The 18,130-nt window shown below is 44.6% G+C and overlaps 2 protein-coding genes across 10 annotated transcripts in view; one reads left to right on the forward strand and one right to left on the reverse strand.

Moving 5' to 3' along the window:
* Znf3 (zinc finger protein 3) overlaps nucleotides 1–14,571 on the reverse strand; it is a 36,113-nt gene extending 21,542 nt beyond the window's left edge. For 4 of the 9 annotated variants that reach the window (XR_013426845.1, XM_078023776.1, XM_078023783.1 and 1 more), the window contains exons 1-4: nucleotides 4,797–4,944; nucleotides 1,825–1,961; nucleotides 828–919; nucleotides 410–536 (exon numbers count right to left, since the gene is read on the reverse strand). Coding sequence is in view for 8 of the 9 variants with exons in the window: in XM_078023776.1 (XP_077879902.1) it covers nucleotides 410–536; nucleotides 828–919; nucleotides 1,825–1,879 (274 nt within the window). In the remaining variant the exon portion in view is untranslated. Of the gene's footprint in view, nucleotides 1–409; nucleotides 537–827; nucleotides 920–1,824; nucleotides 1,962–2,810; nucleotides 3,495–3,520; nucleotides 3,637–3,768; nucleotides 3,894–4,402; nucleotides 4,774–4,796; nucleotides 4,945–14,407 lie in introns of those variants that run through there. The other 5 variants (XM_078023777.1, XM_078023778.1, XM_078023779.1 and 2 more) reach the window with 5 other exon arrangements.
* Cops6 (COP9 signalosome subunit 6) lies at nucleotides 14,564–17,568 on the forward strand. The gene is made up of 10 exons (XM_005328435.4): nucleotides 14,564–14,690; nucleotides 14,894–15,019; nucleotides 15,224–15,355; nucleotides 15,691–15,779; nucleotides 15,878–15,940; nucleotides 16,265–16,312; nucleotides 16,397–16,511; nucleotides 16,591–16,683; nucleotides 16,775–16,875; nucleotides 16,974–17,568. Exons 1-10 carry the CDS (start codon nucleotides 14,636–14,638, stop codon nucleotides 17,112–17,114), a joined length of 963 nt encoding a protein of 320 aa, XP_005328492.1. The 5' UTR covers nucleotides 14,564–14,635; the 3' UTR covers nucleotides 17,115–17,568.
* Nucleotides 17,569–18,130: the final 562 nt, after the last annotated feature.

The raw sequence follows: 18,130 nt of genomic DNA on the forward strand, positions 1-18,130 counted from the left end.
AAGATCCTTGGGGATCAATTTTTACCACTTACCAGCTCTATGACAATGCACAAGGCACTTGAGATCTCTGATATTACTTTCCTCACCTATAAAATGAGGACAATAGGGCTGGGATGTACCTCAGTGGTAGAGTGTTTGCCTAGCATGTGCAAGGCCCTGAGTTCCATCCCCAGTACAAGGAAAAAAAAAAAAAAGAGGATAATACTAGCAACCTCAATTACAGCATTACTATGAGAATTAAATGAGAGAATATACATGAAAACTGTAAATTATTGTATAATAATAATTATTATTAGAATTTTTTGAGGCTGAGTCAATCACTACTTGTTTTCAGTCACTGGACTGTTTCTAGCAAACAAGGAAGCAACCAGACAGCCGGGAGCTCTGTTGAGAGCATGCAGCTCCTTACCCAGTGAGAACACATTCCCATAATTCTCTAGCATCACTTCCCTATAGAGATCCCTCTGAGCAGGTTCCAAACGCTTCCACTCCTTCCGGATAAAGTACACAGCTACATCTTCAAATGTCACCAACTCCTGAAACAACACAGCAATGCATACAATTTTAGGGTGAGAGCTGGGACCAGCAGCACCAAGAACACAAGTCAGGATGGGGCTGACTAATGCCTCTTTGGGAAGTGGGAAAAGGAGGTCTGAATAGAGAATGAGAGGTAAGAGTCTATGACAGAAGGTGAAGGACCATGGCTCAGTAGGAAGGACCATAGTCCTAATGGTCAGAATCCAGATTTAGGACACTGAATGGGATGTCACTGCACAAAAGCTGCCCACAAATTGGGAAGAAAATGGGTGAAGGGAACCAGAGCTCACCTGGGACTTGGCCTTTAGGAGTGCAGCTGCCAACATCTCATCCCCCAGGCTGTCCTTGTCAGAAAAGGCAGGAACTTTCGAAGAAGGAAGAGCTGAAAGATAATAAAAGGGCCCAGAAGTGAGTCAGTCTGTCTCTGACATCTGGTCACTCTTCTTAATGAAAATGCCTAGTTTCATCTTTCCTGTGTTGTTGTCCACTCTCCCAAGCTGAGTCAGGAACAGGCTACACTCTTATGTCTTTTCTATCATTCTTCCACATCTCTAAGCACAAACTCCCACATGAAGTTCTCAGGCAGAGGAAAACGAGCAGCTTCTCCCCAGCCCTGACTGAAAATAAAGCTCATCTACTTTTTCTTTATTCCCAGATAAAATCTATATACTATAAATATTTCCTGTTCCTGTGCTTGATCACATAACTTTTCATATTTGTCTCTTAGACACTCTAAACCACTAGATATACTAGTCCTGACAAAAAGGGTCCTAAATGCTTTTTCCTGATAAGCATGAAAACAATTCCCATTCAGGCTGAAACTAGTTCAAAAGTCAGAGATAGTCTATAAAAGCAAGATATGTTTTAGTGAATATCCACTTTATTCTTTTGCCCATGACCTACAAAATGATTCCCCAGAGTCTATTCTAAGAATTTGCTCCTGAAGAGCCCAAATTATGACCATGAAGTTGTCTGTTACAGATGCCTGAAAAATGGAATTAAGGGATTGTGAGTTTTCTTAATCCTGCACGAGGTGCCTACAATCCTTCAAAATGCCTCACTTATAACATCTATCAAGCTGTGTATTAATTAAAGATTAAATTAATTATTAATTAAATTAATAAATTTCTGTTAAACTCCCCCCATTAGATGGTAAGTTACCGAATAGCAAGAAGTATGTCTTATCACATCTGATTCTAGCAGTTATTCTAGTATCTGGTGAATGAGAGATTTCTATAAATAATTTCTGAATGATGAAATAGAAATAAGTGAATCCCTATTCCTTACCACTCTCAAGCAGGGCCTGAGGTTCCTGAGATACATGATTGGCTTGAGTTTCCATGGGTAGGGCTAGATGCTCTAGTTTCTGGTCTCCTATCTGAAGACTCAGCAGAAAGCAGATGTTGAATGAGAATGAGGAAGCACTGCAGAAGTAAAAGTTCAAAGATAATTTTAAAAACATCTCTTGAATACACAAAGAGGGGAATAAGCATCTCAGTTAATATCCACAATAGTAAGCATCCCAGCAACTGGGACTGGTCTTTTGATACTGGCGACACCCACTCCCTAAAATGAAATTACACAAAGATCACAAAAAGGGCTTATCCCAACTCTCCTGACAACTCTCTGAGACTGGGCTCGAACTTAAGATCCTCCTGTCTCAATCTCTTGAGTTTATGCGATTACAGATGTGCACCACCACACCTGGCTTCTCAGTGATATTTATAAAAACAAAAAGTGAGTATATACATTCACAAGGATGAAAATAATAATCCCAGTTTCTGTGCTTCCTCTCACTGAGAAGGCAGAAGCTTTGTTTTATCTTCCTCTTCTAATAAGACATTTCTTTGGATCAGAATATAAGTCTCTCCAGCAGGGACCAAATTTTTTTTTTAAAAAAACATAAGGTTCTTCATTATTCTGCTTTTATCCCCCACAAATGTCTTCACTCCTCAGTTGATATCATCAAAAAGTCTATTCTCTGTTTCTCTAGTAAGGTTTGAACCTCAAGTAGGAGTTTCTACTTCAGTCAATGGCTGCGACATGATCAGTACATCCAGAATATTCAGCAGCCACCAGAGCATACAAACACAAAAACAAAACAAAAAAAAATTACTCAAGGTTTTATCCACTACCTTTTATCTATTTAGTCATTTGCTCACATATTTGTTGAAAGCCAGCTATACTGCAAGGCACTATAGCAAGGAGTTAAAAAAAAAAAATCAGAAATGCAAAAAAGTATCTGCTTCGTCATTATAAGCTGCTTTATTTACCTAAGGCATAACAGCGTGAAGAGCCTTGTCCAAGAGTCACGAGAAAGCACACAAGTCTAGTTTGGGGATAGCAAGGATACAGTATGCCCAATGCCAATGGCATTTCACAGTGGAAAACACTGAATCGGGCATGAGGCAGGCCCACTGGCAATCAAGGTGAGTCAGTCTCTTGCCACCATCACCCTCCTGGCTGTTTCAGAGTCAGGCATCTTTTTTTCCTATCAACCACCTTTACAGTTTCCAAGACTGTAAGCAGACATCCACAACAAGTCAACTCTTAGAACAAACTCTTCAGAAGCTGGAAACAGTGGTAGTTTCAGACATTCAGAAAATGAGATGGAAGGTTAGCTTGAACCCATGAGCTCAAGACCATCCAGGGCAACACAGCATGACCCCATCTTCAAAAACAAAACAAAACAACAAGCTTCCCTTAGAAAGGCAAGTCAAAGCTCTGAATCCAGAGAAAAAGGCAATACTCTCTCTTTACAACTGTGTTAAACAAAGCTGGAACTCAAAGGCATATTGTTGAAAACAAGTTCCCTGTGTCTGTATCAGTAAACAACGTTTCTCACAGAAAGAAACTCTCCATTGTGCCCCCAAAGCTTTGAGCCCAGACAGGGCCCTTCCCTTGCCCATCCCTTTCCCTGGCGCTGCTCCTGGGGGCTAAGAAAGATCACTTGGCAGTGAGAATGGGTTATGAAAAACTTTACCTGTCTGGTCCTTTCCTTCTTTGAAGTTATTCCCTAGAATTCTAAGTCACAATGACTGAGAATCTAGCAGTCTCTATTCAAGTTCCTGGGAATTCTGATTTTAGTTGATGCCAATGCTACATGATTAAAGGGAAAAAGGAATATTCATGTAAACTTTATTTCTAAAACAAATATTTAGATTAAAAAGAGGACATAACAATAATAAATACTGATTAATATTAAAAAAAAAACTGATAATTCTGTTGCACCTGGAAAAATCTGAAATGCAGCTGAAGGTTCTCCAGGTGAACCTTCTCCCAGGTTAAGAAGTTCCCATCATTCTGTCAGCTAACTTGCTGGACACACAGCTACTTCAACAGTGAGTCTGCTCCACCTGTGCACAGCATAGCATAGCTATGAGAGTACTTCAGGGATGCTAAAACCCATTCCAGGGGACCCTCACCTCCCCCCAGATCTAGTGCCCTAATGGAACTTCAACAGCTATTCAACAAACACTTGAAACCAAACAATGTCCACTCTCCACAAACGTCTCCTCTGGAGGGAAAATACCTTAACTTCCTCTAACTATTCCATGAATTTCAAGTTCATCATCCTGCTGTCCTCTTGTGGAGTTTACACATGCCCTTCAGAGCATAAACACCACTGTGTTCCATCCCACTTCCAAAGAAGATCAAATTAGGGATCAATATGATTGAAAACGGGAACCAGAGCCTACTGGATCACTCCCATAAAAGACACCACTTATGGGCGGCTCCCAGCGGGACAGTGCCCAGAATCTGAATCTGCACCCGGCTCCCAGCCTGAGTTCTAATTGTTCACTCTCTGATCCATGAAGTCAGCTAAGTCAACTTCCTCTCCTGCCCAATCGCCGAAAACTATTACCATCAAACAACAGCGTCTGGGAGAAGCAGCAAGTTGAGGTCGCTGTCATCCGCTGTCTTAGAGAGGGACGCCTCTACGGCTACACTGGAACTTTTAAACACAAGACCTGGGAGCTTTTTAAGCCACAAAATCAGAACTGGAGCCCCTTTCCTCCCTGCGCCACGCAAGGTCCGTGGTGTTTGTGTGTGTGTGCGTGTCTGTGTGTGTATGTGTGCGTGTGCGCGTGTGTTGGGGTCCCCGGGGACCAGCTGTAGGGGAGGGAGGGGTGCCTCCCCGCACCCTGCTCCGGCGGGCCTGGGGATCCCCGCAGGCGGCAAGCCGCACGGACGTCACCCCCTTCCCTGGCGACCACAGCCTCCGCCTCACCGCGAGCCTCAGGGACAGACGGACTTACCCTAGAGACAGGGACAGGAGGTGGGGGAGGGGCGGACACGGACCAGGCCCGGTTGGACCCTGTCACAGACCCACACACCGGGGACAGAACAAAGAACGGAAGTTTCTTCGCGTTTCGCTTCCGGGTCATTCTTTTCATCAGCCACCCCCACGCCTCCGGCCCCCAACGCCCACTTGTTCTCTCTAGGAAAATGGGAGGGCCTCAACTCTCGATGGTTTGCTGACTCGGCAGAAGACCGACGGCTAGGGGCGAAGGCCCGAGCGCTAACACGGCATTCGGAGGCCTGTCGCCCCCACGCAGGCGGCCGGCTGCGCCGCCTGCTGGCCGCGTCGAGGAAAAAGAGGCCGACAGAGGCCCTGGGCCTCAGGGCGCAGGCATGTACACCAGGGTCTTGGGGGCAGTACCCTAGTGAGAATCTGAGCAAAAGATCAGATACCCCCTCAGATCTAGGCATCCCTTGTTTTTTTTCAAGTCCTTATTATTCTGCTTATTCCTCTAGAGCAAGAAGAACAGGTTAGAGTAGGCAGTGTCAAGGAAAGAAAGATGGAAGTAGAGTGAAGTTCCTCGAACTGGGGTGGCTTGATTTGTAAAAAATTCTGCCAAGGACAGTCGTGGGGACAGGTCGTGAGCTCCCAGAACCTTCCATGCGATCAATTCTATTGCTCTGGGGCTCAGTCCAGTTGTAGTTCACTCACGGTGTTTGTCCCAGGCCCTGGCCTGATAACTCCCAGCAAGTTTTTAGAAGTCGTGCTACTGATTACTCCTGAACTGCCGTGCCAGGAGCTAAGGGATGCTGAAGGTAGTCCACCAAGGTGGAGAAGAAGATATTTAAACTTCTGTATGGGTTTTAAATAAAATAAATTTTTAAAAATAAAGTTAAAAAAGTAAGCCTCACCAAAATTCAGTGGAAGAATGGACACTGGTAGTCTTGCTTGGCCCTCATGTGGGAAGGCAGCAGTCTTCAGACAGGAGGGTAGAAGTGTGCAATGGTGGATCGGCACATCTTTCCAAAGTATGTGTGGAGACAGTTGTGAAAGCATCAACCTCCAGGTCCTCATTTTCTATAATACACCTTTAAAACTGATACCCTGCAAAACACTCTCATGGTTACTTCACCCCTTTCAAAGTGGCTTTCTCACTTGACAAAAAATAGACTCTTTATCCCCAAATCTTACAGTAGGGCTTTGCCCTGAGGGATCAGAACCTCTGAGCTATCCATCAAAAGGAATAGGGAAATAGTTCAAAGAGACATCACCTCTTTCTTATCAAAAAGAAAAAGGCAGGAATGTTAGGGAGAACTTGACACAGGTATGCCATTCTCAAGCATAGCCTCCATCTTAGAACAAGAGTCACCTCATAGTCACTCTGACTCAGCTTGACCTTAAACCCCAGATAATATCCCATCATCATGAAAAGAAAGGAAATCATTATCTGGGACTAGAATCCTAAAAACACCTGATTCAATATAGAACAGTGATCACCTCAAAGAATGGATGTGACTCCACAAGAATCCTTCTCTGACAACCTTCTAGCAATGGGCTAACCTCAAAAATTCCCCTACTCCCTCATACTTCTATAACTTTCTGAGGCTGTAAGCAGAAGAGGGGTCTCTGTCTCCACTGTGCTCCCCTCCACAGATTTGTTCCTGAATAAACCAGTGTAACTGCTGAGCCACCTCTCCTCTCTCTTTATTTCCTTCATTTAGTTCTTTCCTTACAAAAAAGACTCACATCTTCCCTTGGACAAAGAGCAGGCTTGCTACTGCTTGCTGTAAAAGCTGTTCATTTCCCCATCTCAGCAGCAAAGCAACCTACTGCATGTGTAGGGCTCCATCTGGGCCCATACATCTCCCATGGGAAGCAAAGGGAACCAAACAAATTTGCTGGTGCTTATGTTGCTTGTTGTTCTATAAAGTCCTTTTTCTCTGAATCAGGATTTTTGTGTTTTCTGCCAATAACCATGAATCATTAACAGGCTAACTTATTAAAGCATGTAAGCCAAATCCCAAACTCAATAGCTTTGGCAACAAGAATTGGATACCAGTAGACACGGTTCTCCGGAACAGGAAGTAAAACATGGGTCAGGATTAGAGATAAAAGAAGTTTCTCTGGGATCCAACAGCAAAAGCCTTTCGCTCAAGTGAAGGGTGGGGAGACAGTCAGGATCTCCTACCATTGTACTTGATAATACAAGTGGGGTCATGGTTTAGAGGCTGAGCAGTGTGAAAGGTTGCCCAAATGGTACCACAAGTTTGTTTGATTATGAGATAGGGGGCTAGTAGAGAAGCTGGGGCCTTCATCAGGGAGCAAAATATAAATAGAATAAATAAGCCCTGCTGCCCTGGAAGACCTACCCTTATGCTAAAACCAGGCAAGCTTTCAGGGATGATATGACAATGGGGGCAGCAACACAACACCCAGCATTCCCCCTAAAAAAATTAAAGTGGACTGCTTTTAAAAAGTTACTTCTGTGTAGGTCATTCACTAACAGATCAAAAAGCATAACTCCTATAGCCCCTCTGCAGTCTCCACATGCCCAGCAGGCAGGCTGGCTGGCTTCCCCCCTGATCTTTCAGCCCAGGGTGATGGGGCGAAGGAGTAAGATTAGCAGAGTTTCCTGATAGCTATCATATGCTCCAGTTCTTGACATGCCTGTGTTAGAATTCTCTGGTTCCTGTAGGGGAAAGCTACCCAGATTCAACAGTAGGGCTCCATGTTTTATAGTAGGAAGCAGTGGGACAAGAGCTTGCACTCAGACCCAAGTGTTAGAGAAAACTCTCCCATTCAGGGGTGATAGTGGGACTTGAGGATCACTCCTCAAGCCACTTCCATTTTCCCCTCCCAAGTGGTCTGGCAAGAACAGTAAGGAATCCAGAGAAGGAAATCCCAGCTTTACTTTCAAATGATTGCAGCCCAGGTGCTCAGGTCATTTTCACCATCACAGTGCCACCTTCTGAAAATGGCCACCACATACACCCCTTTTGAAAAACCAATTACTCTGTTATCCAAGGCTTGGCACTCTTCAGACTGAAATTCTCATTTGTACGGAGACAAGTAGAACCAGATGATTTTTAAAAACGGGAAGAGTCTAAAAGACATTGCAAGCCAAATAGAAATTGTGTACTTAAGAGAGCAGTCATCCCCTGGTCCTAAGCAACAGCATCTGAGTTTTATATGAAAAACTGACAGTTATGGCATTGGGAGAAACCCACTAAGTCAGAGATGTGGATCAATGGGTACTACCAGTCTCAGAGATTCCCCTAAATGCCTGGGCCTCGTTCACTAATTGCTTAGCTAAGTTTTACCTGATAGGGTTCATTGGGCTGCTGTGGCTGTGTAACCCCAGGAACAGCATGTAAACTGAAAGTGGACACCACTGCTCTGCTCTATAGGCAAAGAGCTCAAAGCTGTCCCTTTCCTAGTCTGGTGAACATGGCCCTGGATGAGCCTTCCCACATTTTACTGAATTGAGCTGTTGTGAATGGCCTTGTTGCTTGGTTTACCACTTAGAAAAGTACACAGAAAATGAAAGACACATTCTTTGGGGCCATAAGCTAAGGAAGCAAATCTTACCTGCTAACTGACAGTTGGGTAAATTCATGTGATTATTGAAGGTAGGGACCTGTTCTCTGATCAGAATGGTTGGCACCAAGATGCTGGCCAAACATACACCATTCAGAAGCCCCTTCCTGCTCTGGGTCAACAGATAGCATGGGACCTTTGACACCTATTATAGAAGCTACTCTTGGTGCCTGTTTAGGTTTGGATTTGAAATGTCCCCTGAAGACTCATGTGATGAAGGATTGATCCCCAGGTGCAGCAATGTTCAGAGGTAAGAATTTAGAGGAATGATTGGATCACGAAGGCTCTGACTTCATCAGATTAATCCATTGAGGGATTCATAACTGAGTAGACTATTGGGATATAGTGGAAACTGCAGGTGGGACTTGTTGAAAGGAGTGGATTCTTGGGAGCATACCCTTAACTCCTTTATCCCTTTGTCTGCTTTCTGGTCACCACCAGGTGACTAGCTTTGCTCCTTGACTTCTTTCTACTACGATGTTTGGTCTCACCATAGGCCCAGAAATAAAGGAACCAGCTGACTATGGACTGAAACCTCTGACACCATGAGCCAAAATAAATTTTTACTCCTTCAAGTTGTTTTTTGTTAGATATTTTGTTAATAGCAGCAAAACACTAACACAGGGCCTCACTTCTGTCCACACTTTTATTTGTTACTGGGGATTGAACCCAGGGGCATTTTACCACTGAGCTACATCCCCAGTTCTGTTTATTTTTTTATTTTGCTACCAGGTCTCACTGTTTCTGAGGCTGGCCTTGAACTTGTGATCCTCCTGCCTTAGCCTCCCAACTTGCTGGGATTATAGGTGTGCACCACTGCCCCTGGCCTCTGTCCACACTTTTTCAGTTTACTGTGTGCCTGATCCAGTCCAACCCATAGACTCAGGCCACATCCTCTGGCCCTCTGGTCCTAGAAACTACACCGTTTCATATTTTAGGGTTTCCAGGCCCTCTGCAGTCTACCATCATTGTGCCTTTTGTTGCAAAGGCCACTCAACATTGGGTCTGTAATCAGGGTGTTCAGTGGATACTCCACACTACCCATTATTGTGATATCTGATTGTCAAGCACTGGAGGAGCCTCATTCAACATCAGTTCTGCCTCATTACCTCCTCTTGGAGGTCAGGTAAACAGTCTAGTCACTGAACATGACCTTCTTCCAAAAAGTTCTTTTCTTCTTGTCCATCTCTTGGGTAATGAGCATTATGAAAGGGGTGGGTGCTTTACAGACTTATTTTGAAATTTTGAATTTTTTATTTTTTTGGTACTGGGTATTGAATCCAAGAACATTTTACCACTGAGATACATCCCCAGGCCTTTCTTTTTCTTTTTTTTGAGAGAGAGAGAGAGAGAATTTTTTAATATTTATTTTTCAGTTTTCGGTGGACACAACATCTTTATTTTATTTTTATGTGGTGCTGAGGATTGAATCCAGCGCCGTGCACATGCCAGGTGAGCACACTACCGCTTGAGCCACATCCTCACCCCTTGAGCCATATCCCCAGCCCCTCAGGCCTTTTTATTTTTTATTTTGATACAGGATCTAAGTTGCTGAGGCTGACCTTGAATTTGTGATTCTCCTGCCTCAGCCTTCCAGAGTTGTGAGAATCACAGGCATGCATAAACACACCCAGGGAAAAATTAGAATATTTGCCTGACACTTCTTGGCACAATTCTTTTTTCTCTCAATGGCTACTTCAGGCCTGCATGAGTAGCAGACCTTTTGGTGCAACCCAGCCAAAAGTCTGGCCTAGGAGATTCAAACTTAAATTTTCGTCCAGCTATCAGGATTCTCTTATTGAATTGACATGGTCATGGAGCACAAAGATAACAACCACTTGATTGAGGACTCTGCTCTCTGGCTCCCCCAAAACATGCCAAGGTCAGTTGAACAATGGATATCCACATCCTAAAAACTAAATAAATACACACAAATAAGAAAAAAAGGATATCCACATCCTAATCCCCCAAACCCCTGAGTATCGGTCTATTATAGCAAAAGGGATTTTACAAATGTGATTAAGTTAAGAATCTTGAGATGGGGAGATGATCCTGGATTATCCCAGTGAATCCAATGTAATCACAAGTGTCCTTATAAGAAGGAGTCCAAGAGTGATTTCATTATAGAAGAAGGTGATATGATGATGGGGAGCAGAGGGACAGAGAAAATGCCAAGAGCTATTTTACTATAGAAGAAGGTGATGAAGCTAACCTTCAACCCTAATTGCAGATGCCAACTTACTTAATGCTTTAAAGATGGAAGAAGAGGGCTGGGGCTGCAGCTCAGCGGTAAAGTGCTTGCCTCGCATGTGTGAGGCACTGGGTTCGATCTTCAATACCACATAAAAATAAAGATACTCTGTGCTCATCTACAAATAAATAAATGTTAAAAAGAAAAAAGATGGAAGAAGGGGCCGTAAACCAAGGAATACAGCACTAGAAGCTGGAAAAGGCCAGGGAATAGGTTTTCTTTTAGTAAGGGCATGGCCCTGCAGACACCCTAGTTTCAGGCCAGGGACACCTATTTCAGATTTCTGACATCTAGAACTACAAGAGGGTACACTGGTGTTATATTAAATAATTTATGTATGGTGATTTGCTATGCAGCAGCAGCTGCATAAAAGTGGGGGTGTAACAGGTCTTTGTAGATATATTCCCTTATCTCACTCTTACCCGACCAGTCTGGATAAAAGGTTCAGATGCAAATAGGGAACAACAGGAGACAAGGCTGTTGGGATTTGAGGCACTAAGTTTCAGGCCATGGAAGGAAAGCAACTACTCCAGTCCCTTAGGGAACTACAGTTCCTACTACTCCCCTAAACTTTGCTCAGGTAGCTATAACAAAATACCACAGACTAGGGCCAGGGTTGTGGCTCAGTGGTAGAGCACTTGCTGAGCATTTGATTCCTGACACCACATAAAAATAAAGAAATAAAATAAAGGTAGTGTGTCCATTTGGAGGCTGGAAGTTCAAGGTCAAGATACTGGCTGATTTGATAGTGAGGGGTGCTTCTTGGCTTGCAGTTTTCAAACAGCAGAGAAAGAGAAGAGAGCTCTTTCTTGTCTTTTCTTACAAGGCCACTAATCTCATCACGACCTAACAACCTTTTGAAGGCCCCACCTCTAAGTACCATCATACTGGGGGCTATGAATGGAGCTGGACATGAACATTTAACTCATAACAGATCCTGGGAAATGTGGGGAGTAGAATCACTTCATAATCTCTTTGTTGGGATCCAACTCCTCAACCTGGTAAACACCATCACAATGCTCTGAGTCAATCTACAGTCTTGACTCTGTGGGTTTGCCACCCCCCAGCCCACGTGCAATGAAAAACAAATGTGGATGAAGTATGTCACCATCAAATTCCCTCAACCTCCCACCCCCTACCCAATAGGAACACAAATACCTTGTTTTGGATTCACTGATATAATTTCATGTGTTTCTCCTGATACCCAAGCATCCCTGAGTCAGCAAATCCTGTTGCCTCTACCTTCCAAGTGTATCCTGAATTCAATCAGGATTCCCTGAGCTGCGGAGAGGGTCATGCAGTCAAAGTAGCAACAGCACTGGAAGCTCTGTGAGGGCAGCTAAGTGAAGGAAGCAAGTGGGCACTAAAACCCAACCTCAGCTGCTGAAGCAATGTGTTTCAATGTGCTCAAAGGCAGGTAGGTAGCTCCGGGCCTGAGTCATCTCCCACCTCCACCCCTACTGCCCTGGTCCAAGCTGCATTCATATTTCATTTGGATTACAAAAATAGCTCCAGCATCCCATGCTTCATCTTCTGCTCCCCAACTGCCAATTTCCATACATCAACCTGAATGATTCTTTACTTCTTAGTTTCTTAGTTTATGCCTTTCAAAGTATGAGTCAAAATCATGTCACTCTATTTGCATTTCACTCAGACTGAAAGCCAAAGACCTTCTCATGGCCTATGTGGCTTCCAGTGCTGTTGCTACTTTGACTTCATGGCTTATTACTCTCCCTTTAATTCATTTCTTCCTGCCACTTTATTGTTATTCCTGGAATATATCTGCTTCAAGACCTTCATCCTTGTCCTCTCTGCTTGGAATACTCTTCACCAGATATCCTCATGCCTTTCTCCTTCACTCCATTCAGATCTCTACCCTTTCATGTTAAACAGCACTTGCCAATCCCTCTTAGTATCTTCATGTATTGTTACTGTCTGCTTTCTACAATCAGAGTATAAGCTCCATGAGGTCAAAACTTTGTTTTGTTCAATGTTATCTCCCCAGCACCTGGAACTGTGCCTGCCGCGTAGTAGACACTCGTAAATATTTGTTAAATGAATGTTGGATGAATGGATGGATAACCACTAACACACCTCAAGAGGAACAATTGCTTGACAACACCACAGACAAAACCAAGTGGTGACCCAGGTTGGACTCTCTCCTGCAGGTCTCACTGCATTCTTACCTTTTCTTCTCAGACCCTCTGATCTATTCCCCACCAGCCTAGTTACCTCCACCCAATGGAAGGAAAAGTTAAAACAACAGACTGATGCACTATGTGTAATTTTGTTGGAAGCTAAAAAGAGAATGAAGAGCTAACTTGAGTGGTTTTTTGTTGTTTGGTTGGTTGGTTAGTTTGATTTGGTTTGGTACTGGGGAATGAATCCAGGGGTGCTTCGTGGTGGTGGGGGGTATGTGTATGTGTGCACGTGCCCTTAGCACCACAGAGATGGAATTCAAGGGCACTCTACCACTGAGCCACATCCCCAGCCCTATTTTATATTTTATTTAGAGACAGGGTCTCACTGAATTCCTTAGCACCTTGCTTTTGCTGAGGCTGGCTTTGAAGTCAAGATCCTCTTGTCTCAGCCTCCCAAGTCACTGGAATTTCAAGTGAGTGCTACCATGCCCAGCTGTAGTCTTTCTTTTTTTAATACATGTATTTTTTTTTTAAAAGAGAGAATTTTAATATTTATTTTTTAGTTATCGGCAGACACAACATCTTTGTATGTGGTGCTGAGAATCAAACCCGGGCCGCAAGCATGTCAAGCGAGCGCGCTACTGCTTGAGCCACATCCCCAGCCCCTTAATACATGTATTTTTAAGAAGTGTTGAGTAAGTTTACTTCTGAAGCATGTATAATCAACTGATTCAATTTCATAAGTTTCACAATGATCACTGCTTAGGAGTTACATAATTATTTGACCAATGTTGCAAAAGCATTTGGAATAACAAAAAGGCAAAGGAGCACTTTTATGTGAGATAGCAATGCAAACTATCAAAGGTTAACATTAAACTGTTTCTTATCTTTCTATTGTAGCCTTCAAATTCAATGCTCCTTAGAAGCTGCCTACATTTTTCCTGACCTTATTTTTTCTAAAGAGAAGTTAGGCATATTTACTTTTCTATGAAAACTCAGTTGGTCTAGATCTCCTAAGTTTTTCACTGGAGAGGAGAATGAGATTAACTCTCTTTTAACTTCTCCTTGCCTAGAAGATCCCTCTCCCTAGGGATTTTTTCTGGTGGCTTCCTTTGAAGGTAGTTGGTCCTTCATTCAGACTCCTAAGTGGGGAAATTGCCTAACTCCCTTGTAAGTCATCTTCATCATCAGAAAGTATCTCCTGGTACCACACTAGGCTTTACCAGATACAAGTCTCTACCTGCCTTCTAGGGGCTTAAATTTCAGATGAAGGTACGGAGATATACTAAAAGAGCCAGATCAGTAAACTAGAGAGGCAGCAGAAGGGACAGCATATGTAACTTGCTGGGGTATTCACTCAAAAAATTATTTAGGTGCTAATGTGTTAGGCACCATGTTGAGTCACAGGGGATAAAGAGATAAACAAAATGTAAGGAATTAGTCTTTTAAAGCGTGAGAAAGTGAGGCGTGTGGAAAACACAGAAGGGCCAGTGCGGCTGAAGCATGAGAACCAAAACTTGGAAAAGTTGAGGCCCGGCAGGGCTGACAAGCAGGGGCCAGATCACGCAGGGCCTTGCAGAGTGTGGTCCGAAATCCGGATTTCGTTCTACAACAGCCTTCAGAACGGGGCATCCTTACCCCAATTTTACTCATGAGGAAGATCAGGTTGGGGGCGCAGACGAGAGGCAGAGCGGCGTCACCGAAAATCGGCTCGAAAACCAGTCGAACTCCGGGACCTAGAAGCCGCTCGCGGCTGGCGCGGGCAGGGACTGGCCCCGCGCGCCACGCGGACACTGGGCATGCGCGGCTCGCCGACGGAAGCCGGGAAGGAAGGGGGCGGGGCCGACGCTGGCGGGCGCGGGGAAAATGGCGGCGGCGAACGGGACCGGAGGAAGCAGCGGGATGGAGGTGGATGCAGCAGGTAACGGGCGGTGCGGGCGGCTTCTGGAGATACCTTTCCGGGGTGCGTTAAGGCCGTCCTCGACTCCTGGGAGAAGCGACGTCTCTCCCCGGGTAACTTGCGGGAAGGATGTACGGCCCGGGCTCTGCCGTTCCCCACTCCCATCTCCAGGGAAGAACGTGGGGCGCGGACTCTCACCCTTTCTCCTTTTCCTCCGCCTTTAGTAGTCCCCAGTGTGATGGCCTCCGGAGTGACTGGGAGTGTTTCAGTCGCTCTTCATCCCCTTGTCATTCTCAACATCTCAGACCACTGGATCCGCATGCGCTCCCAGGAGGGGCGACCTGTGCAGGGTGAGTGTTCTGCATAACACCCAATCCAGCTCCTTGGTCTCCTCCTTCACTCCTTCCCCCCTTCTTTTACTGAAGCGAATCCCCCCCACCCCTAAATCACTGTTTCTCCAATATTTGGTTCACACTGGACCTCAGACCCTCAGGTGATTAGGGAAAATATTAAGATTCCTTACCCTCATCTCCTACATGTTGTTCTCTCCCTAGTGATTGGGGCTCTGATCGGGAAGCAGGAGGGCCGAAATATTGAAGTGATGAACTCCTTTGAGCTGCTGTCCCACACCGTGGAAGAGAAGATTATCATTGACAAGGAATATTATTACACCAAGGAGGAGCAGTGTGAGAGGGGAACAGAAGTGGGGAAGAGGGTGGGAGTTTAAAAAAGAAAAGCTTAAGGTGGACAATATCAAGAGGGCTGGGAAGGAATAAACAGGAGAGAAGATTTAGAACAGGAGGGAAGATTAAGGGAGAGTAGCTCTCAGAAAAAGAACACATTCAGGTATCCCCCACAAGAAAAGTGAAAAATGAAAGAAGCCTGGGTAGAAAAGAATAATTGTTCTAAACCTAGCCACGAATTGAGGAGGGAGGGAGAAATTGTGGAAATAAATCAGGAGCTCAAACTAAGGAAGGATGGTTTAAGGGAATACTGTGTGCTCTGGCCCCTTCCTCTCCAGTTAAACAGGTATTCAAGGAGCTGGAGTTTCTGGGTTGGTATACCACAGGGGGGCCGCCTGACCCCTCCGACATCCACGTCCATAAGCAGGTATACACACTCACATGTGCATGCTTGGGCAGAGAATAGAGGATGAGGGGAAGAAGAAAGATGAGGTGTTGACTTCCCTGTGCATGACTCTCTTCTAGGTGTGCGAGATAATTGAGAGCCCCCTCTTTCTTAAGTTGAACCCTATGACCAAGCACACAGATGTGAGTATTATTGACCCCAGGCTTGCTTGTCATTCTTGTCTATTGTTCTTATTTTGTATCCTCATCCCATGTTATGTTTTACTGTGACATCTCTTCTCTATTGGAGAATGTCAGAGTTGAATCTCCATGCTGTCACCTATAAGCTGTGACTTTGGGCTAGTCACTTAAGCTCTGAGAGGCATTTTCATGTCAGATTGGGATTATCCCTATCTCACGAAGTTATTGGGGAAATTTGGTAAGAAAATGTGTGAAAGAATCCAGTTCAACTTTTGGCACATAGTGAGATTCAGGAGCTAATAGCTGTTCTTCATTTGTCATTTACAGCTTCCCGTCAGCGTTTTTGAGTCTGTCATTGATATAATCAATGGAGAGGTAATACCTGACCCTTCAACCTTCAAATCCTGCTTTTGTCCTATTTCCTGCTTTTGACTCTCTGTGGGATGTTCTGCCCTGTAGGCCACAATGCTGTTTGCTGAGCTGACCTATACTTTGGCCACAGAGGAAGCTGAACGCATTGGTGTAGACCATGTTGCCCGAATGACAGCAACAGGCAGTGGGGAGAACTCCACTGGTAAGGGAGGTGATTTCTTTGAAGCAGGGATGCAAGGTGTGACCATATGCCTTCTAACTCTTCATCTGTCCCCCTGTAGTGGCTGAACACCTGATAGCACAGCATAGTGCTATCAAGATGCTGCACAGCCGCGTCAAGCTCATCTTGGAGTATGTCAAGGCCTCTGAAGCAGGTAGGGCAGGTGCCTTCCTGGCACTCATCCTTTCTTTCCCTCCTGAGAAATTGACAGCGTCCATATCAGTGAAGCCTCTTTGTGCCCTTAGGAGAGGTCCCCTTCAACCATGAGATCCTGCGGGAGGCCTATGCTCTCTGTCACTGCCTCCCAGTGCTCAGCACAGACAAGTTCAAGACAGACTTTTATGATGTGAGTGTAAAATCCCAGGTGGGGAGGTGGGGCTTATACCTTTTTGCAGGCACATGTGAGGGACCCCCTGGGGAACTGGTTCTTTTATTCCCTCCCAGCAATGCAACGATGTGGGACTCATGGCTTACCTCGGCACAATCACCAAAACTTGCAACACCATGAACCAGTTTGTGAACAAGTTCAACGTTCTCTATGACCGACAAGGCATCGGCAGGCGAATGAGGGGGCTCTTCTTCTGAGGGTACTTGAAGAGATCATACACAGGGGTCAGACAACTGCCCCAAAGGGGCTGGGCACTACACTCCCTTCAGAAACTGCTGTCTTTAATAAAAGGAGCAGCCCCTAAGTACCCCTTCCAGTGGCTTTGTCCTCTTGTTAGGCACCACACTGGTTTCTACTTTGGGTCTCAAAGGAGGTTCTGCTTAGAGGCAATGCATTTTATTATCAGCTCTTCTTGACTCCCTTCAGTGAGTGAGTTCACTGCTACTTAAGATTCTCCTTAGTTCTGTTAGGTGGACTAGATTTATATTAAGGCTGCCTTCCACCTGAGTGGTCTCCTAGGACATCAACTTATATAGGCCAACCCTATAAACATGACAAGTGACTCCTTTCCCAAGCTAAGTTTTACTGAAAGTACTTTTCACAAAAAGGGAGGGAAGGCCATTAAAAATATTTATTATGGACAACTCAAAAGCTTGAATCTTCTGTGAATGATGAATTACCAGCAAGCAGTGCTTTTTCAATTTGTGTTTCATCCACATGGTGCCTCAACCCATGAGGCAGAGGGACTAGTTAGTATCCACATTGAGAAGATGAGATTCAGGAAGGGGTCCAAAGACTGGAATCAACATTATGTAATTACTTGTGCCAAGTGTTAAGTTTGTAAATGTTACCCTTAAATAGTTTTAGGTAGAGTTGAGGACTAAGGATGAATGGTAGGAACATTTCAAGAAATCAAAAAAAGAACTGGATCAGTAAGTCCTGTTTCCCATCATGCTACTATATTCTCAAAGTCAGACTGGCACACAACAAGAACCAGTTAAGTATTGAGAGACTAAGTAGGGGGAGAGGAATGGAGACCCAGCTCAAAGAATCTCCATATGGTAGTGAAGACACTCTTGCTGGATTCTCGTGCCTGGCAGATAGAACAGGTACCTTACATGATTTATCAGATGAATAGAACAGAACAAGCACAAATGTGAATGGGATATAAATTTCAAAACCCCACAATGTTGTGTTTTAACTGAAATTAGGC

This window comes from Ictidomys tridecemlineatus, chromosome 10, assembly GCF_052094955.1.
Source record: "Ictidomys tridecemlineatus isolate mIctTri1 chromosome 10, mIctTri1.hap1, whole genome shotgun sequence".
Taxonomy (NCBI): domain Eukaryota; kingdom Metazoa; phylum Chordata; class Mammalia; order Rodentia; family Sciuridae; genus Ictidomys; species Ictidomys tridecemlineatus.